The 22,466-nt window shown below is 40.6% G+C and overlaps 1 protein-coding gene across 3 annotated transcripts in view; it reads left to right on the top strand.

Moving 5' to 3' along the window:
* Nucleotides 1-22,466, top strand: part of PKHD1 (PKHD1 ciliary IPT domain containing fibrocystin/polyductin) — a 1,008,258-nt gene that overhangs the window by 234,036 nt on the left and 751,756 nt on the right. For all 3 annotated transcript variants that reach the window (XM_073674041.1, XM_073674039.1, XM_073674040.1), the window contains one exon: nucleotides 19,924-20,074. In XM_073674041.1, coding sequence (XP_073530142.1) covers nucleotides 19,924-20,074 — 151 coding nt within the window. The remainder of the gene's footprint in view (nucleotides 1-19,923; nucleotides 20,075-22,466) is intronic.

The following is a 22,466-nucleotide window of genomic DNA, read 5'->3' as shown; positions in this document are numbered from 1 at the left end:
TATTCTTGTACATAGGGGGCAGTATTATAGTAGTTATATTCTTGTACATAGGAGCAGTATTATAGTAGTTATATTCTTATACATAGGGGGCAGTATTATAGTAGTTATATTCTTGTACATAGAGTGAGTATTATAGTAGTTATATTCTTGTACATATGGGGCAGTATTATAGTAGTTATATTCTTGTAGATAGGAGCAGTATTATAGTAGGTATATTCTTGTACATAGGGGCAGTATTATAGTAGTTATATTCTTGTACATAGGAGGCAGTATTATAGTAGTTATATTCTTGTACATAGAAGCAGTATTATAGTAGTTATATTCTTGTGCATAGGGTGCAATATTATAGTAGTTATATTCTTGTACATAGGAGCAGTATTGTAGTCGTTATATTCTTGTACATAGGGGCAGTATTATAGTAGTTATATTCTTGTACATAGGAGCAGTATTGTAGTAGTTATATTCTTGTACATAGGGGCAGTATTATAGTAGTTATATTCTTGTACATAGGAGCAGTATTATAGTAGTTATATTCTTGTACACAGGGGCAGTATTATAGTAGTTATATTCTTGTAGATAGGAGCAGTATTATAGCAGTTATATTTTTGTAGATAGGAGCAGTATTATAGTAGGTATATTCTTGTACATAGGGGCAGTATTATAGTAGTTATATTCTTGTACATAGGAAGCAGTATTATAGTAGTTATATTCTTGTACATAGGAGCAGTATTATAGTAGTTATATTCTTGTACATATGAGCAGTATTATAGTAGTTATATTCTTGTACATAGGGGCAGTATTATAGTAGTTATATTCTTGTACATAGGATCAGTATTATAGTAGTTATATTCTTGTACATAGGAGCAGTATTATAGTAGTTATATTCTTGTATATAGGGGCAGTATTATAGTTGTTATATTCTTGTTCATAGGGGCAGTGTTATAGTAGTTATATTCTTGTACATAGGGGGCAGTATTATAGTAGTTATATTCTTGTACATAGGGGCAGTATTATAGCAGTTATATTCTTGTACATAGGAGCAGTATTATAGTAGTTATATTCTTGTACATTGGGGGCAGTATTATAGTAGTTATATTCTTGTACATAGGAAGCAGTATTATAGTAGTTATATTCTTGTACATAGGAGCAGTATTATAGTAGTTATATTCTTGTACATATGAGCAGTATTATAGTAGTTATATTCTTGTACATAGGGGCAGTATTATAGTAGTTATATTCTTGTACATAGGATCGGTATTATAGTAGTTATATTCTTGTACATAGGATCGGTATTATAGTAGTTATATTCTTGTATATAGGGGACAATATTATACTAGTTATATTCTTGTACATAGGAAGCAGTATTATAGTAGTTATATTCTTGTGCATAGGGGTAGTATTATAGTAGTTATATTCTTGTGCATAGGAGCAGTATTATAGTAGTTATATTCTTGTACATAGGGGACAGTATTACAGTAGTTATATTCTTGTACATAGGAGCAGTATTATAGTAGTTATATTCTTGTATATAGGGGCAGTATTATAGTAGTTATATTCTTGTATATAGGGAGCAGTATTATAGTAGTTATATTCTTGTACATACGGGGCAGTATTATAGCAGTTATATTCTTGTACATAGGGGCAGTATTATAGTAGTTATATTCTTGTACATAGAGGGCAGTATTATAGTACTTATATTCTTGTACATAGGGGGCAGTATTATAGTAGTTATATTCTTGTACATAGGAGCAGTATTATAGTAGTTATATTCTTATACATAGGGGGCAGTATTATAGTAGTTATATTCTTGTACATAGAGTGAGTATTATAGTAGTTATATTCTTGTACATATGGGGCAGTATTATAGTAGTTATATTCTTGTAGATAGGAGCAGTATTATAGTAGGTATATTCTTGTACATAGGGGCAGTATTATAGTAGTTATATTCTTGTACATAGGAGGCAGTATTATAGTAGTTATATTCTTGTACATAGAAGCAGTATTATAGTAGTTATATTCTTGTGCATAGGGTGCAGTATTATAGTAGTTATATTCTTGTACATAGGAGCAGTATTGTAGTAGTTATATTCTTGTACATAGGGGCAGTATTATAGTAGTTATATTCTTGTACATAGGAGCAGTATTGTAGTAGTTATATTCTTGTACATAGGGGCAGTATTATAGTAGTTATATTCTTGTACATAGGAGCAGTATTATAGTAGTTATATTCTTGTACACAGGGGCAGTATTATAGTAGTTATATTCTTGTAGATAGGAGCAGTATTATAGCAGTTATATTCTTGTAGAATGGAGCAGTATTATAGTAGGTATATTCTTGTATATAGGGGCAGTATTATAGTAGTTATATTCTTGTACATAGGAGGCAGTATTATAGTAGTTATATTCTTGTACATAGAGGCAGTATTATAGTAGTTATATTCTTGTGCATAGGGTGCAGTATTATAGTAGTTATATTCTTGTACATAGGAGCAGTATTGTAGTAGTTATATTCTTGTACATAGAGGCAGTATTATAGTAGTTATATTCTTGTACATAGGAGCAGTATTATAGTAGTTATACTCTTGTACATAGGGGCAGTATTATAGTAGTTATATTCTTGTACATTGGGGGCAGTATTATAGTAGTTATATTCTTGTACATAGGAAGCAGTATTATAGTAGTTATATTCTTGTACATAGGAGCAGTATTATAGTAGTTATATTCTTGTACATATGAGCAGTATTATAGTAGTTATATTCTTGTACATAGGGGCAGTATTATAGTAGTTATATTCTTGTACATAGGATCGGTATTATAGTAGTTATATTCTTGTACATAGGATCGGTATTATAGTAGTTATATTCTTGTATATAGGGGACAATATTATACTAGTTATATTCTTGTACATAGGAAGCAGTATTATAGTAGTTATATTCTTGTGCATAGGGGTAGTATTATAGTAGTTATATTCTTGTGCATAGGAGCAGTATTATAGTAGTTATATTCTTGTACACACGGGCAGTATTATAGTAGTTATATTCTTGTAGATAGGAGCAGTATTATAGCAGTTATATTCTTGTAGATAGGAGCAGTATTATAGTAGGTATATTCTTGTACATAGGGGCAGTATTATAGTAGTTATATTCTTGTACATACGAGGCAGTATTATAGTAGTTATATTCTTGTACATAGAGGCAGTATTATAGTAGTTATATTCTTGTGCATAGGGTGCAGTATTATAGTAGTTATATTCTTGTACATAGGAGCAGTATTGTAGTAGTTATATTCTTGTACATAGAGGCAGTATTATAGTAGTTATATTCTTGTACATAGGAGCAGTATTATAGTAGTTATACTCTTGTACATAGGGGCAGTATTATAGTAGTTATATTCTTGTACATAGGGGGCAGTATTATAGTAGTTATATTCTTGTACATAGGGGCAGTATTATAGTAGTTATATTCTTGTACATAGGAGCAGTATTATAGTAGTTATATTCTTGTACACAGGGGCAGTATTATAGTAGTTATATTCTTGTACATAGGGGGCAGTATTATAGTAGTTATATTCTTGTACATAGGAGCAGTATTATAGTAGTTATATTCTTGTATATAGGGGCAGTATTATAGTAGTTATATTATTGTTCATAGGGGCAGTGTTATAGTAGTTATATTCTTGTACATAGGGGGCAGTATTATAGTAGTTATATTCTTGTACATAGGGGCAGTATTATAGCAGTTATATTCTTGTACATAGGAGCAGTATTATAGTAGTTATATTCTTGTACATTGGGGGCAGTATTATAGTAGTTATATTCTTGTACATAGGAGCAGTATTATAGTACTTATATTCTTGTATATAGGGGCAGTATTATAGTAGTTATATTCTTGTTCATAGGGGCAGTGTTATAGTAGTTATATTCTTGTACATAGGGGGCAGTATTATAGTAGTTATATTCTTGTACATAGGGGCAGTATTATAGCAGTTATATTCTTGTACATAGGAGCAATATTATAGTAGTTATATTCTTGTACATTGGGGGCAGTATTATAGTAGTTATATTCTTGTATATAGGAAGCAGTATTATAGTAGTTATATTCTTGTACATAGGAGCAGTATTATAGTAGTTATATTCTTGTACATATGAGCAGTATTATAGTAGTTATATTCTTGTACATAGGGGCAGTATTATAGTAGTTATATTCTTGTACATAGGATCGGTATTATAGTAGTTATATTCTTGTACATAGGATCGGTATTATAGTAGTTATATTCTTGTATATAGGGGACAATATTATACTAGTTATATTCTTGTACATAGGAAGCAGTATTATAGTAGTTATATTCTTGTGCATAGGGGTAGTATTATAGTAGTTATATTCTTGTGCATAGGAGCAGTATTATAGTAGTTATATTCTTATACATAGGGGACAGTATTACAGTAGTTATATTCTTGTACATAGGAGCAGTATTATAGTAGTTATATTCTTGTATATAGGGGCAGTATTATAGTAGTTATATTCTTGTATATAGGGAGCAGTATTATAGTAGTTATATTCTTGTACATACGGGGCAGTATTATAGCAGTTATATTCTTGTACATAGGGGCAGTATTATAGTAGTTATATTCTTGTACATAGAGGGCAGTATTATAGTACTTATATTCTTGTACATAGGGGGCAGTATTATAGTAGTTATATTCTTGTACATAGGAGCAGTATTATAGTAGTTATATTCTTATACATAGGGGGCAGTATTATAGTAGTTATATTCTTGTACATAGAGTGAGTATTATAGTAGTTATATTCTTGTACATATGGGGCAGTATTATAGTAGTTATATTCTTGTACATAGGTGCAGTATTATAGTAGTTATATTCTTATACATAGGAGCAGTATTATAGTAGTTATATTCTTATACATAGGGGGCAGTATAATAGTAGTTATATTCTTGTTCATAGGAACAGTATTATAGTAGTTATATTCTTGTACATAGGAGCATTATTATAGTAGTTATATTCTTGTACATAGGAGCAGTATTATAGTAGTTATATTCTTGTACACATGCAGTATTATAGTAGTTATATTATTGTACATAGGAGCAGTATTAAAGTAGTTATATTCTTGTACATAGGGAGCAGTATTATAGTAGTTATATTCCTGTACATAGATGCAGCATTATATTAGTTATATTCTTGTGTATAGGGGGCAGTATTATAGTAGTTATATTCTTGTACATAGGGGGCAGTATTATAGTAATTATATTCTTGTGCATAAGTGCAGTATTACAGTAGTTATATTCTTGTACATAGTATGAGGCAGTGACGGGAATTATATGCGAGGGACGATATATATCCCCCAGAATGTGCATAGAAGCATATTGAATCCGCTGGAGTGCATTACAATCACAGACATAGCTGTGGTTGCAGTGCAGAATTAAAGTGAGGTTGGACTTGGTCAAGCTATTTGACCAAGACAGATTTAGTAAAACCCGGCATGGGCTTTTATTCTTGGAGTGGATTACAGGATGGCAGTGGGGCGGTCCACTCCTTCCAGCCCGGGTCTTGCATGTGGCTCATGTCCACAGTTTTCATTTAAAAACCTTCAGCTAAGGTTTGGGTGTGTCAGTCTTTGATTTGCAAGCTTCATAGCAGGAGGCTCTGTGCTATAGAGGCCTGTGTGAAGTGAACATAGAGCCCCAGGAAGGCAAACCTTCTGACACACCTCGGAGTGCAATCGCCCCTGGCAACGGTGTTTTGTTTGTATGGACTATTGTGGACAACCCGACTGCGATCCAGAGAATAAAACTGCTGTCACTGTGTAAGTTATGTGGACAATAAAAACTTTAAGTTGGACATTCTTGGGTCACTGCCTATTAAATCGCGCTGTGTGAACAGTGCCGCACTGCAATATGGTGGAGAATGCGGCAGTGTGAACTGAGGCATATCCCAAAAGCTGCATGTCCGTGGCCAAGCCTGCAAAGCTACTGCTCGGGCCGGTTGGCAACATGGAGGAGCTACTAAAGCAGTTGGTACTCACCCAGCAGCTGCAACAACAGCACAAGAGCAGAAAACTAATGAACTGATTTTGCAACAAATTGCTGCTCAGCCTGAGACGCCCCCAGCACCGACTCTCGATTTGTTCTGAGGCCCGGGACAAAGTCAGGTCAGCACTGGGTAAGATGAGTCCTTTGAACACACAGCGGAGCGAGAGAGCTTGCCAAGTGCTCAGTGGGCAGAGGTTGTGGCCCCGTTCCTGATGGGAGATGCCCAGAAGGCATACTTTGATCTCACCCAAGGATGCCTTGAACTACAGGAGGCTGAAAGGTGAGATCCTTGCCCGACTGGTGGCTAACACTTATGTGCGATGCAACGTTTGCACCAGTGATCCTTTGTGGAGTCCAGACCTGCTAGGTCTCAGGCATATGACTTTTTACAGTTAGTCAAAAAGTGGCTCCAGCCTGAGACCTTGAGCCCAGCTTAAATGGTAGAGAGGGTGGTGGTGGACCTGCTGGTGCGAACTCTGCCAGTAGTCATACAGTGTTGGGTGGGGCAAGGGAATCCGGGTAACCTAGACCAGGTGGTTAGCCCGATAAAGTGGTATACAGCCACCTAGGACTTTCGTACGGGACTCTGCCCACTGTGGGTAACCCGGCGGCCCCTGCAAGCTCAGAAGCCTGGAGGGGGGTCACGTCATACTGAGGGCGTACCCCAGAGTGAGGGTGGCAGGAGACCAGTTTCCCCTAAATCGGTCTCAAGGACTGGCGGTGCCACCGTTATTAGGTACTGGCAATGCCAAGGGCATGTGGCTGCCAACTGCCCCCTGACTGCTGAACCCATGGACTGTGGTTTTACCCCCCGGGTGTCGAGGTATGCTCGGACCGTTTATGCTGCAGACCCCATCGGTCCAACGGGTGAAACCCTTCTGTGCAAGGTGCGCGTCAATGGACATCGAGCTGAGGCTTTCTTGGACTCAGGGCGCCTAGTGACCCTTGTCCATGGGTCATTGATCTCTAGGTTAGAACCCACTGGGAGTACAGTCGGAGTCGTGTGCATACATGGCGAACTCTGCGAGTATCCAACGGTGGAGGTCACCTTTTGCACTCCGTGTGGAAAGGTTAAACTTGTGGTGGGAGTAATAAAGACTCTCCCTTACGGGACTGTGCTGGGAAGAGATTTATCCCTGTTTTTGGTCCTTGTGGGAGAGTAAGATTAACCCTCCCAGAATAAAAGTGTGTCTGGGTGCGGAACCCAAAGATCCCGAGTCAGGGATATCTGCCGTAGGGGTCACCAACCTAGGGACAGAGTGTGAACCCAATAGGTTTCCCCTAGAGGTATTGGCAGGAGAGGTCGAGGAGACTCCATCGATTCCCGAGCTGTAAGTATCCTGGGGAACGTTTTGGACAGCTCAGCTACTGTTTCCTACCCTGACCCGGGCAAGACAAAGGGTAGTAGAGATAAATGGGGTGGCTCAGCAACTGGGTGCAGAGACAATTTTTCCGCGCATGGCGGTCAACAACATTTACTCTATAGGGTTGACAAGATCCGGAATGAGGACATGGAACAATTAGTAGTGCCTCAGTCGCACTGTCGGGCGGTACTCAAGATGGCCCACACCTACATGCTGGATGGGAATCTAGGGGTTAAAAAGATGCAAGAGCGCATTTTGCAGCAATTCTTTTGGCCTGGGATTTACACTGAGGTACAAAGGTATTGTGAATCTTGTCTGGAATGTCAGCTGACAACACCCACCGAAAGCTTCCGTAGCCCATTGGTGCCTCTGCCAGTTACAGAGGTACTGTCACGGGTGTGTCGGAGGTGACAGACAGTCTCCCTGCAATGGCCTGTAGGAGATCTCCACGTTTGGCATTGCAGACAGCTTCCAAGATAGGAAGTTGTCTTTAGGACCCAGCGACTACCTCCTTCTGACCTCGGTGTATATATACCTGGTCTCTCTAGGTGCGCGTCGCCAGTTATACTCATTCCTTCTTGGAGCTTGGCTGAAGTAGCATCATGTCCTCTTTGGAGTCTTGAGGCCGTATGCCCTGTTGGAGTTTCTTCTAAAGCTAAGTTGTAATTCCCCTGTGTTGTCTTCCCCTTTTGTCTTTAGAGTGCTAGCGGAGGTTGACTAGTGCTCATCTCCTTCCACCCCCAGTTGTAATCTACGCCAGGGATAGTAGGGCGAGGCACGTGATTGGCGACAGCTGCGGAGGCTGTATATGGACAGTAGGGGAAGACAGGGTGACGCTAGTCCAGTTTAGGAGGTCACCACTTCCCCTTTCCCTAGTGTCTGGGCTCCCTTTACTTTTCCCCCCCTGTATTGCATTCACACCTGGCGTGACATTATAACCGGCCGAGCATGTTTTGGGAAAAAAAAAAAAAAAACGACACAAGATTGACATTTATTTATTTTTTTGTGTGTGTTTTTGGGCGTTCACTTTTTTTTTTCTAACTCCCTTTAGTTGGGATCAGTTGCAGAGCTTTCAGATCAGTTCCGCTGTCTGTGTCTGGAGGTGAATGACCTCCGCTGTGAGGTTCAGCAGCGGTTACAGGCCGCCAATGTTGGGGTCTCTGCAGGTAGGCCTGTCCAGCCTGAACCCAAGGTTGCCCTCCCGGACAGGTTTTCAGGAGGTACTCCAGGGATTTTTGTGTTTAAGGAGGCATGCAAATTGTACTTCAAACTTCGTCCCTACTCCTCCAGTAATGAGGAGCAAAGGGTTGGTATTGTAATCTCTTTACTGAAGGCGATCCTCAGTCATGGGCATTTTCGTTACCGCAGGTTTCAGTTTGTCTCCAATCTGCGGAGGGGTTTTTTGGAGCTCTTGTCCTCATCTATGATGACCCTGACCGAGTCGCCTTGGTTGAGTCTAAGCTACGTCGCCTTCAGCAGGGGATTCCGTCAGTGGAAATGTACAGTTCGGAATTCCATAGATGGACAACAGATTCCAAATGGAATGACTCAGCCCTTAAAAGTCAATTTTGTGAGGGGTTAACAGAAAGGTTGAAAGATGTCTTGGCTGTAAATGATACCCCTCAGTCCTTGGAGGCTGCTATGTCTTTGTCCATATGTCAGGATAGGCGCCTTCGGGATAGACGGGGACGACTTCCTTCTCCGGGGCCTTCTTGTCAGGGTTGTGTATCTTTGCCAACGGAGCGGTCTGGGGGTGAACCAGTTCTGGGGGAGGTGGAGGAACCTATGCAGTTAGGAGGTGTCTCTACATCATACATCTCCCCGGAGATTCGCAAGAAACAAGGCGTATGTTTTTTTGTGGGAAAATGGACACTTTGTTGGGACCTGTCCTTCAATTCCTAAACAAAAAGAGACTAGATTAACCCTCGGTAGTCTGGAGTTGGATAAACAAGGGGTGCATTTGTGGCCAAACTGCAGTTCCCGCTTTGTCCTGACTGCAGAGGTGATGCTGGAGAGTAAAATTGAAAAAATGTCTGTGTTTGTTGACAGTGGAGCCGGGTCAGCATGGTTGATGCTGAGTTTGTGAAAACTCATGGTCTCCCTTGCTGTGCTTTAGCGGAACCAATTTCCATCTTTGCCATTGACTCAGCGCCACTTGCACAGAAAGCATTTACTTAGCTGGTACATAATGTGAAACTGAGGGTGGGGTCAGTTCATTGTGAAATCATTCCTTGCTTATGTTTCATTGCGGAAAGTCTGGAGAAGGGACATATCAGACCCTCATCTTCGCCAGTGGTTCTTCTTTGTGAAGAAAAAAGATGGCTGTCTACGTCCCTGTTTTGATTTCCGGGAATTAAATCAAATTACCATATGTGATCATGTGCCCTGTTGGAGTTTCTTCTAAAGCAGACATAGCTGTGGTTGCAGTGCCGAATTAAAGTGAGTTTGGACTTGGTCAAGCTATTTGATCAAGGCTGATTTAGTAAAACCCGGCAAGGACTTTTATTCTTGGAGTGAGCTACAGGATGGCAGTGGGGCGGTCCACTCCCTCCAGACCGGGTCTTGCATGTGGCTCATGTCCACAATTTTCATTTAAAAGCTGCTGAGCAGGAGGCTTTGTGCTATAGAGGCCTGTGTGAAGTGAACACATAGCCCCAGGATAGCAAAGCTTCTGACACACCTCGGAGTGAATTGGCGGTGCAATCGCCCACGGCAACAGTGTTTTGTTTGTACAGACTATTGTGGCCAACCCAGTTGCGATCCAGAGGATAAAGCTGCCTTTACTGTGTGAGTTATTTGGACAATAAAAAAGTCAAGGTAGACATTCTTGGGTCACTGCCTATTAAATCGCACTGTGTGAACACTGCCGCACTACAGTAGGAGCAGTATTATAGTAGTCATATTCTTGTACATAAGAGCAGTATTATAGTAGTTATATTCTTGTACATACAGTAGGAGCAGTATTATAGTAGTTATATTCTTATACATAGGAGGCAGTATTATAGTAGTCATATTCTTGTACATAAGAGCAGTATTATAGTAGTTATATTCTTGTATATAGGAGGCAGTATTATAGTAGTTATATTCTTGTATATAGGAGGCTGTATTATAGTAGTTATATTCTTGTACATAGGAGGCAGTATTATAGTAGTTATATTCTTGTACATAGGGGGCAGTATTAAGCAGTTTCAGGTTGTAAAACCCTTAATCATGTTTAAGGGTTTTAATACCTGAAACTATTTGTTTTATCCATTACCATGGCATTCTAAAATCACTGACTGTAGTGTTATCTATTCACATCAATAAAGAAGAGTTTTGTATTTCCATGGAGCTTTATCCTATTTTCTTTGCAGTAATATAGTGGTTATATTCTTGTACATAGGAGCAGTATTATAGTAGTTGTATTCTTGTGCATAGGAGCAGTATTATAGTAGTTATATTCTTGTACATAGGAGCAGTATTATATTAGTTATATTCTTGTACATAGGAGCAGTATTATAGTAGTTATATTCTTGTACATAGGGGTCAGTATTATAGTAGTTATATTCTTGTACATAGGAGCAGTATTATAGTAGTTATATTCTTGTACATAGGAGCAGTATTATAGTAGTTATATTCTTGTACATAGGAGCAGTATTAAAGTAGTTATATTCTTGTACATAGGGAGCAGTATTATAGTAGTTATATTCCTGTACATAGATGCAGCATTATATTAGTTATATTCTTGTGTATAGGGGGCAGTATTATAGTAGTTATATTCTTGTACATAGGGGGCAGTATTATAGTAATTATATTCTTGTGCATAAGTGCAGTATTACAGTAGTTATATTCTTGTACATAGTATGAGGCAGTGACGGGAATTATATGCGAGGGACGATATATATCCCCCAGAATGTGCATAGAAGCATATTGAATCCGCTGGAGTGCATTACAATCACAGACATAGCTGTGGTTGCAGTGCAGAATTAAAGTGAGGTTGGACTTGGTCAAGCTATTTGACCAAGACAGATTTAGTAAAACCCGGCATGGGCTTTTATTCTTGGAGTGGATTACAGGATGGCAGTGGGGCGGTCCACTCCTTCCAGCCCGGGTCTTGCATGTGGCTCATGTCCACAGTTTTCATTTAAAAACCTTCAGCTAAGGTTTGGGTGTGTCAGTCTTTGATTTGCAAGCTTCATAGCAGGAGGCTCTGTGCTATAGAGGCCTGTGTGAAGTGAACATAGAGCCCCAGGAAGGCAAACCTTCTGACACACCTCGGAGTGCAATCGCCCCTGGCAACGGTGTTTTGTTTGTATGGACTATTGTGGACAACCCGACTGCGATCCAGAGAATAAAACTGCTGTCACTGTGTAAGTTATGTGGACAATAAAAACTTTAAGTTGGACATTCTTGGGTCACTGCCTATTAAATCGCGCTGTGTGAACACTGCCGCACTGCAATATGGTGGAGAATGCGGCAGTGTGAACTGAGGCATATCCCAAAAGCTGCATGTCCGTGGCCAAGCCTGCAAAGCTACTGCTCGGGCCGGTTGGCAACATGGAGGAGCTACTAAAGCAGTTGGTACTCACCCAGCAGCTGCAACAACAGCACAAGAGCAGAAAACTAATGAACTGATTTTGCAACAAATTGCTGCTCAGCCTGAGACGCCCCCAGCACCGACTCTCGATTTGTTCTGAGGCCCGGGACAAAGTCAGGTCAGCACTGGGTAAGATGAGTCCTTTGAACACACAGCGGAGCGAGAGAGCTTGCCAAGTGCTCAGTGGGCAGAGGTTGTGGCCCCGTTCCTGATGGGAGATGCCCAGAAGGCATACTTTGATCTCACCCAAGGATGCCTTGAACTACAGGAGGCTGAAAGGTGAGATCCTTACCCGACTGGTGGCTAACACTTATGTGCGATACAACGTTTGCACCAGTGATCCTTTGTGGAGTCCAGACCTGCTAGGTCTCAGGCATATGACTTTTTACAGTTAGTCAAAAAGTGGCTCCAGCCTGAGACCTTGAGCCCAGCTTAAATGGTAGAGAGGGTGGTGGTGGACCTGCTGGTGCGAACTCTGCCAGTAGTCATACAGTGTTGGGTGGGGCAAGGGAATCCGGGTAACCTAGACCAGGTGGTTAGCCCGATAAAGTGGTATACAGCCACCTAGGACTTTCGTACGGGACTCTGCCCACTGTGGGTAACCCGGCGGCCCCTGCAAGCTCAGAAGCCTGGAGGGGGGTCACGTCATACTGAGGGCGTACCCCAGAGTGAGGGTGGCAGGAGACCAGTTTCCCCTAAATCGGTCTCAAGGACTGGCGGTGCCACCGTTATTAGGTACTGGCAATGCCAAGGGCATGTGGCTGCCAACTGCCCCCTGACTGCTGAACCCATGGACTGTGGTTTTACCCCCCGGGTGTCGAGGTATGCTCGGACCGTTTATGCTGCAGACCCCGTCGGTCCAACGGGTGAAACCCTTCTGTGCAAGGTGCGCGTCAATGGACATCGAGCTGAGGCTTTCTTGGACTCAGGGCGCCTAGTGACCCTTGTCCATGGGTCATTGATCTCTAGGTTAGAACCCACTGGGAGTACAGTCGGAGTCGTGTGCATACATGGCGAACTCTGCGAGTATCCAACGGTGGAGGTCACCTTTTGCACTCCGTGTGGAAAGGTTAAACTTGTGGTGGGAGTAATAAAGACTCTCCCTTACGGGACTGTGCTGGGAAGAGATTTATCCCTGTTTTTGGTCCTTGTGGGAGAGTAAGATTAACCCTCCCAGAATAAAAGTGTGTCTGGGTGCGGAACCCAAAGATCCCGAGTCAGGGATATCTGCCGTAGGGGTCACCAACCTAGGGACAGAGTGTGAACCCAATAGGTTTCCCCTAGAGGTATTGGCAGGAGAGGTCGAGGAGACTCCATCGATTCCCGAGCTGTAAGTATCCTGGGGAACGTTTTGGACAGCTCAGCTACTGTTTCCTACCCTGACCCGGGCAAGACAAAGGGTAATAGAGATAAATGGGGTGGCTCAGCAACTGGGTGCAGAGACAATTTTTCCGCGCATGGCGGTCAACAACATTTACTCTATAGGGTTGACAAGATCCGGAATGAGGACATGGAACAATTAGTAGTGCCTCAGTCGCACTGTCGGGCGGTACTCAAGATGGCCCACACCTACATGCTGGATGGGAATCTAGGGGTTAAAAAGATGCAAGAGCGCATTTTGCAGCAATTCTTTTGGCCTGGGATTTACACTGAGGTACAAAGGTATTGTGAATCTTGTCTGGAATGTCAGCTGACAACACCCACCGAAAGCTTCCGTAGCCCATTGGTGCCTCTAACAGTTACAGAGGTACTGTCACGGGTGTGTCGGAGGTGACAGACAGTCTCCCTTCAATGGCCTGTAGGAGATCTCCACGTTTGGCATTGCAGACAGCTTCCAAGATAGGAAGTTGTCTTTAGGACCCAGCGACTACCTCCTTCTGACCTCGGTGTATATATACCTGGTCTCTCTAGGTGGGCGTCGCCAGTTATACTCATTCCTTCTTGGAGCTTGGCTGAAGTAGCATCATGTCCTCTTTGGAGTCTTGAGGCCGTATGCCCTGTTGGAGTTTCTTCTAAAGCTAAGTTGTAATTCCCCTGTGTTGTCTTCCCCTTTTGTCTTTAGAGTGCTAGCGGAGGTTGACTAGTGCTCATCTCCTTCCACCCCCAGTTGTAATCTACGCCAGGGATAGTAGGGTGAGGCACGTGATTGGCGACAGCTGCGGAGGCTGTATATGGACAGTAGGGGAAGACAGGGTGACGCTAGTCCAGTTTAGGAGGTCACCACTTTCCCTTTCCCTAGTGTCTGGGCTCCCTTTACTTTTCCCCCCTGTATTGCATTCACACCTGGCGTGACATTATAACCGGCCGAGCATGTTTTGGGAAAAAAAAAAAAAAAAACGACACAAGATTGACATTTATTTATTTTTTTGTGTGTGTTTTTGGGCGTTCACTTTTTTTTTTCTAACTCCCTTTAGTTGGGATCAGTTGCAGAGCTTTCAGATCAGTTCCGCTGTCTGTGTCTGGAGGTGAATGACCTCCGCTGTGAGGTTCAGCAGCGGTTACAGGCCGCCAATGTTGGGGTCTCTGCAGGTAGGCCTGTCCAGCCTGAACCCAAGGTTGCCCTCCCGGACAGGTTTTCAGGAGGTACTCCAGGGATTTTTGTGTTTAAGGAGGCATGCAAATTGTACTTCAAACTTCGTCCCTACTCCTCCAGTAATGAGGAGCAAAGGGTTGGTATTGTAATCTCTTTACTGAAGGCGATCCTCAGTCATGGGCATTTTCGTTACCGCAGGTTTCAGTTTGTCTCCAATCGGCGGAGGGGTTTTTTGGAGCTCTTGTCCTCATCTATGATGACCCTGACCGAGTCGCCTTGGTTGAGTCTAAGCTACGTCGCCTTCAGCAGGGGATTCCGTCAGTGGAAATGTACAGTTCGGAATTCCATAGATGGACAACAGATTCCAAATGGAATGACTCAGCCCTTAAAAGTCAATTTTGTGAGGGGTTAACAGAAAGGTTGAAAGATGTCTTGGCTGTAAATGATACCCCTCAGTCCTTGGAGGCTGCTATGTCTTTGTCCATATGTCAGGATAGGCGCCTTCGGGATAGACGGGGACGACTTCCTTCTCCGGGGCCTTCTTGTCAGGGTTGTGTATCTTTGCCAACGGAGCGGTCTGGGGGTGAACCAGTTCTGGGGGAGGTGGAGGAACCTATGCAGTTAGGAGGTGTCTCTACATCATACATCTCCCCGGAGATTCGCAAGAAACAAGGCGTATGTTTTTTTGTGGGAAAATGGACACTTTGTTGGGACCTGTCCTTCAATTCCTAAACAAAAAGAGACTAGATTAACCCTCGGTAGTCTGGAGTTGGATAAACAAGGGGTGCATTTGTGGCCAAACTGCAGTTCCCGCTTTGTCCTGACTGCAGAGGTGATGCTGGAGAGTAAAATTGAAAAAATGTCTGTGTTTGTTGACAGTGGAGCCGGGTCAGCATGGTTGATGCTGAGTTTGTGAAAACTCATGGTCTCCCTTGCTGTGCTTTAGCGGAACCAATTTCCATCTTTGCCATTGACTCAGCGCCACTTGCACAGAAAGCATTTACTTAGCTGGTACATAATGTGAAACTGAGGGTGGGGTCAGTTCATTGTGAAATCATTCCTTGCTTATGTTTCATTGCGGAAAGTCTGGAGAAGGGACATATCAGACCCTCATCTTCGCCAGTGGCGGCAGGGTTCTTCTTTGTGAAGAAAAAAGATGGCTGTCTACGTCCCTGTTTTGATTTCCGGGAATTAAATCAAATTACCATATGTGATCATGTGCCCTGTTGGAGTTTCTTCTAAAGCAGACATAGCTGTGGTTGCAGTGCCGAATTAAAGTGAGTTTGGACTTGGTCAAGCTATTTGATCAAGGCTGATTTAGTAAAACCCGGCAAGGACTTTTATTCTTGGAGTGAGCTACAGGATGGCAGTGGGGCGGTCCACTCCCTCCAGACCGGGTCTTGCATGTGGCTCATGTCCACAATTTTCATTTAAAAGCTGCTGAGCAGGAGGCTTTGTGCTATAGAGGCCTGTGTGAAGTGAACACATAGCCCCAGGATAGCAAAGCTTCTGACACACCTCGGAGTGAATTGGCGGTGCAATCGCCCACGGCAACAGTGTTTTGTTTGTACAGACTATTGTGGCCAACCCAGTTGCGATCCAGAGGATAAAGCTGCCTTTACTGTGTGAGTTATTTGGACAATAAAAAAGTCAAGGTAGACATTCTTGGGTCACTGCCTATTAAATCGCACTGTGTGAACACTGCCGCACTACAGTAGGAGCAGTATTATAGTAGTCATATTCTTGTACATAAGAGCAGTATTATAGTAGTTATATTCTTGTACATACAGTAGGAGCAGTATTATAGTAGTTATATTCTTATACATAGGAGGCAGTATTATAGTAGTCATATTCTTGTACATAAGAGCAGTATTATAGTAGTTATATTCTTGTATATAGGAGGCAGTATTATAGAAGTTATATTCTTGTATATAGGAGGCTGTATTATAGTAGTTATATTCTTGTACATAGGAGGCAGTATTATAGTAGTTATATTCTTGTACATAGGGGGCAGTATTAAGCAGTTTCAGGTTGTAAAACCCTTAATCATGTTTAAGGGTTTTAATACCTGAAACTAGTTGTTTTATCCATTACCATGGCATTCTAAAATCACTGACTGTAGTGTTATCTATTCACATCAATAAAGAAGAGTTTTGTATTTCCATGGAGCTTTATCCTATTTTCTTTGCAGTAATATAGTGGTTATATTCTTGTACATAGGAGCAGTATTATAGTAGTTGTATTCTTGTGCATAGGAGCAGTATTATAGTAGTTATATTCTTGTACATAGGAGCAGTATTATAGTAGTTATATTCTTGTACATAGGGGTCAGTATTATAGTAGTTATATTCTTGTACATAGGAGCAGTATTATAGTAGTTATATTCTTGTACATAGGAGCAGTATTATAGTAGTTATATTCTTGTACATAGGAGCAGTATTATAGTAGTTATGCTCTTGTATATAGGGGGCAGTATTATAGTAGTTATATTCTTGTACATAGGGAGCAGTATTATAGTAGTTATATTCTTGTACATAGGGAGCAGTATTATAGTGGTTATATTCTTGTACATAGAAGCAGTATTATAGTAGTTATATTCTTGTACATAGGACCAGTATTATAGTAGTTATATTCATGTACATAGGAGCAGTATTATAGTAGTTATATTCTTGTAGATAGGGGGCAGTATTATAGTAGTTAAATTCTTGTACATAGGTGCAGTATTATAGTAGTTATATTCTTGTACATAGGAGCAGTATTATAGTAGTTATATTCTTGTACATAGGAGCAGTATTATAGTAGTTATATTCTTGTACATAGGTGCAGTATTATAGTAGTTATATTCTTGTACATAGGAGCAGTATTATAGTAGTTATATTCTTGTACATAGGAGCAGTATTATAGTAGTTATATTCTTGTACATAGGTGCAGTATTATAGTAGTTATATTCTTGTACATAGGAGCAGTATTATAGTAGTTATATTCTTGTACATAGGGGCAGTATTATAGTAGTTATATTCTTGTACATAGGAGCAGTATTATAGTAGTTATATTCTTGTACATAGGGGCAGTATTATAGTAGTTATATTCTTGTACATAGGTGCAGTATTATTGTAGTTATATTCTTGTTCATAGGAGCAGTATTATAGTAGTTATATTCTTGTACATAGGGGCAGTATTATAGTAGTTATATTCTTGTACATAGGAGCAGTATTATAGTAGTTATATTCATGTACATAGGAGCAGTATTATAGTAGTTATATTCTTGTAGATAGGGGGCAGTATTATAGTAGTTAAATTCTTGTACATAGGTGCAGTATTATAGTAGTTATATTCTTGTACATAGGGGCAGTATTATAGTAGTTATATTCTTGTACATAGGAGCAGTATTATAGTAGTTATATTCTTGTACATAGGGGCAGTATTATAGTAGTTATATTCTTGTACATAGGTGCAGTATTATAGTAGTTATATTCTTGTACATAGGAGCAGTATTATAGTAGTTATATTCTTGTACATAGAGGCAGTATTATAGTAATTATATTCTTGTACATAGGAGCAGTATTATAGTAGTTATATTCTTGTACATAGGGGCAGTATTATAGTAGTTATATTCTTGTACATAGGGTGCAGTATTATAGTAGTTATATTCTTGTACATAGGGGCAGTATTATAGTAGTTATATTCTTGTACATAGGAGCAGTATTATAGTAGTTATAGTCTTGTACATAAGGACAGTATTATAGTAGTTATGTTCTTGTACATAGGAGCAGTATTATAGCAGTTATATTCTTGTACATAGGAGCAGTATTATAGTAGTTATAGTCTTGTACATAAGGACAGTATTATATTAGTTATATTCTTGTACATAGGGGGCAGTATTATAGTAGTTATGCTCTTGTATATAGGGGGCAGTATTATAGTAGATATATTCTTGTACATAGGGGCAGTATTATAGTACTTATATTCTTGTACATAGTAGCAGTATTATAGTAGTTATATTCTTGTACATAGGAGCAGTATTATAGTAGTTATAGTCTTGTACATAAGGACAGTATTATATTAGTTATATTCTTGTACATTAGGGGCAGTATTATAGAAGTTATATATTTGTACATACGGAAGCAGTATAAAGTAGTTTTATTCTTCTTCATAGGTATTATACTGTTGAAATGTTCTCTTAATTTTCTATATATTTTGCTTTCTTACTGTGCTTGCAACTTAGTGTTAGAGCCACGCTGCCTTATCCTAAAGAATGTTGTTTGTTTGCTCTTCAGTAATTAAACAAAACTTTATTTTTAATTATAATGGCGCTGGGAAGTTAGTATAACTGGATTAGTTAATGTTTATGGTATAGCTATGCCAGCACGCATTTTGGCACTGTCTACAATAGCTTCCACCTATGTATGATGGAGACACAGAAAGCTGCAGCAATGAGTCTCACCTGTTTTAATAGACACCTTTCTGAATGTTATACAAACAATTGTGGCCTCAATACTGCCCCCTACTGGCCACCGTGCTGCAAGTACCTAAATAATTGTCCAGTAATAATTTTTACAGTTTAATTGTCATTCTCTTCCTCTTTCACTCGAGAGAGCAGTGTACATTAAAATATAGCCGGCTATCTGCTGTATGTGCCAGCCCCATAGTGAGCCCATCTCTGGCACATCATTGCATCCCTTATTTCTGTGTCTCACTAGAAAGCATTAAAATCCTTATTTGGCAGAATAACTAGCACATATATCGAATCTGCTTATTCTGGGCTGTTAAGTAAGTTTAATTAAGTTACTAAGTTAATGTTGCACGCTATCTGCCGAGAATCTTATTGCAATAAACCGAGGAGAGGGAATAGGAATCCTAAATTGCCTCATTTTTTCACAGTAGGAATTGGGGACCGGTTTAGCCAGTTACGTCGAAAGAATTCCAATTTTCCCCCCTTTGCCCTGGAGGAATCCAGACTATTCTGTTGGAGGCGAGAAGGAAAGCTTAAACACTGAAACAATATACTGTGCCCGGTCTATTGACGACGTTTTGTTTTTTTTTCCCCTTTTTTCTGTTCGGCACTGTATTACGCTTTCGGCTTTGTAATCTTGCAATTTGTATTTCTAAGAGACTCCTGGCTCGGAGCACGTGTTCCTAGTATGTGTGTGATCCTGGCTGATTTGCTAAACAGATAGGAATTGGTGTAATATATTTTCGCACATGTGCGGTACCGGCAGCAGATCAGCAAAACAAATAAACGATAAAAGAATGGAAACAAAATTACCGAAATTTGCAAAGTTTGATAAATGGTGGCCTTGCACTTGCCACAAGCTAATGGCTTGCAATGATTAATAAGAGCAAAAATAATTGCATTTCATTAAGATTGATGACACCCCGTCTACCCTCCCCTTTCCTCGTTTCAGCCCTAAAGTGGAAGAAGATGAAGTTCTCATCTATAATGGCTTCTGTAGCATCTCCATAGAAACAGAGGCAGAGATGGAGTGCAAGGCGCTTAATCAGCCAATTACCACCCAGATTACTGCGATACGGAAAAGCTGGCTCCAGAACACTCAGGTATAATCAAATCTTTTTTTACAGACTGATTCAAACAGTTTAAAATTTAAATTTGTAACAATGTGTACATTCGAAAAAATAATTTAGGTCGGGCGCGAGAAACGGTGATGTATAACGCTAAACATTGGTGAGGTGCCGTGGATTTATTGGTAAAATAAAGTTGCAGTTAAACACCTCGTTTAGACAAGAAGTAAATGAGGGGACGTCTCAAGGTTTACGTAGGATTTACTTATGATTCTTTTTTATTAGTTTTTTTTTGGTGCTTAATTTTTTTTTACTTAAAAAACACTTTTGCACCTGTGCGTGATTCCCACAGTAGTTTTCTGGCATTAGTCTGGCTATTTCATGCAGGAAAAAAAAAATCATGTCAATAACGCTAAGTGTGAACACTCCCTAAGTGGTCCAATCTGGATGGCATTTTAAGAGGAAACACTATGGTGTATAACCATTGTAAAAGGGGCACTAAGGTACCTTAATATAAGCATTGTAAGGGGGACACTAAGGTACCCTAATATAACCATTGTAAGGGGGACACTAAGGTACCCTAATATAAGCATTGTAAGGGGAACACTAAGGTACCCTAATATAACCATTGTAAGGGGGACACTAAGGTACCTTAATATAAGCATTGTAAGGGGGACACTAAGGTACCCTAATATAACCATTGTAAGGGGGACACTAAGGTACCCTAATATAAGCATTGTAAGGGGGGACACTATGGTACCCCCGTATAACCATTGTAAGGGGGGAAACTATGGTACCCCAATATAATCATTGTAAGGGGGGACACTATGGTACCCTAATATAATCATTGTAAGGGGGGACAATAAGATACCCCAGTATAACCATTGTAAGGGGATACACTATGGTACCCCAATATAACCATTGTAAGGGGGACACTAAGGTACCCCAATATAACGATTGTAAGGGGATGCACTAAGGTACCCTAATATAACCATTGTAAGGGGATACCCTAAGGTAGCCCAATATAACCATTGTAAGGGGGGACAATAAGATACCCCAGTATAACCATTGTAAGGGGATACACTAAGGTACCCCAATATAACCATTGTAAGGGGATGCACTAAGGTACCCCAATATAACCATTGTAAGGGGGGAAACTATGGTACCCCAATATAACCATTGTAAGGGGGGACACTATGGTACCCCTGTATAACCATTGTAAGGGGGGACACTATGGTACCCCAATATAACCATTGTAAAGGGGCTCACTAAGGTACCCTAATATAACCATTGTAAAGTGGAACACTATGGTACCCCAGTATAACCATTGTAAGGGGGGACACTATGGTACCCCAATATAACCATTGTAAGGGGGGATACTAAGGTACCCCAATATAACCAATACAAGGGGGCACACTAAGGTACCCCTATAAAACCATTGTAAGAGGGCACACTAAGGTACCCCAATATAACCATTGTAAGGGGGCACAATAGGGTACCACAATATAACCATTGTAAGGGGGCACAATAAGGTACCCCAATATAACCATTGAAAGGGGGCACACTAAGGTACCCCAATATAAGCAATGTAAGGGAGGACACTATGGTACCCTAATATAACCATTGTAAGGGGACACACTAAGGTACCCCAATATAACCATTGTAAGGGGGGACACTATGGTACCCAAGTATAACCATTGTAAGGGGGGACACTATGGTACCCCAATATAACCAATATAAAGGGGCACACTAAGGTACCCATATAACCATTGTAAGGGGGCACACTAAGGTACCCCAATATAACCATTGTAAGGGGGGAAACTATGGTACCCCAATATAACCATTGTAAGGGGGGACACTATGGTACCCCAGTATAACCATTGTAAGGGGGGACACTATGGTACCCCAATATAACCATTGTAAAGGGGCTCACTAAGGTACCCCAATATAACCATTGTAAGGGGGAAACTAAGGTACCCCAATATAACCATTGTAAGTGGGCACACTAAGGTACCCCAATATAACCATTCTAAGGGGAGACACTATGGTGCCCTAATATAATCATGGTAAGGGGGCACACTAAGGCACCCCAGTATCACCATTGTAAGGGGGGACACTATGGTACCCCAATATAACCAGTGTAAGGGGCACACTAAGGTACCAAAATATAACAATTGTAAGGGGGGACATTATGGTACCCCAATGTAACCAGTATAAGGGGGCACACTAAGGTACCCCAATAGAACAATTTTAAGGGGGCACACTAAGGTACCCCAATATAATAATTGTAAGGGGGGGCACTATGGTACCCCAATATAACCAGTGTAAGGGGCACACTAAGGTACCCCAATATAACGATTGTAAGTGGGCACACTAAGGTACCCCAATATAACCATTGTAAGAGGGGACACTAAGGTACCCCAATATA

This window comes from Phyllobates terribilis, unplaced genomic scaffold (assembly GCF_046119375.1).
Source record: "Phyllobates terribilis strain yellow unplaced genomic scaffold, ASM4611937v1 Scaffold_3__8_contigs__length_932513732, whole genome shotgun sequence".
Taxonomy (NCBI): Eukaryota; Metazoa; Chordata; class Amphibia; order Anura; family Dendrobatidae; genus Phyllobates; species Phyllobates terribilis.
This window is presented reverse-complemented; position numbering and strand designations above follow the sequence as displayed.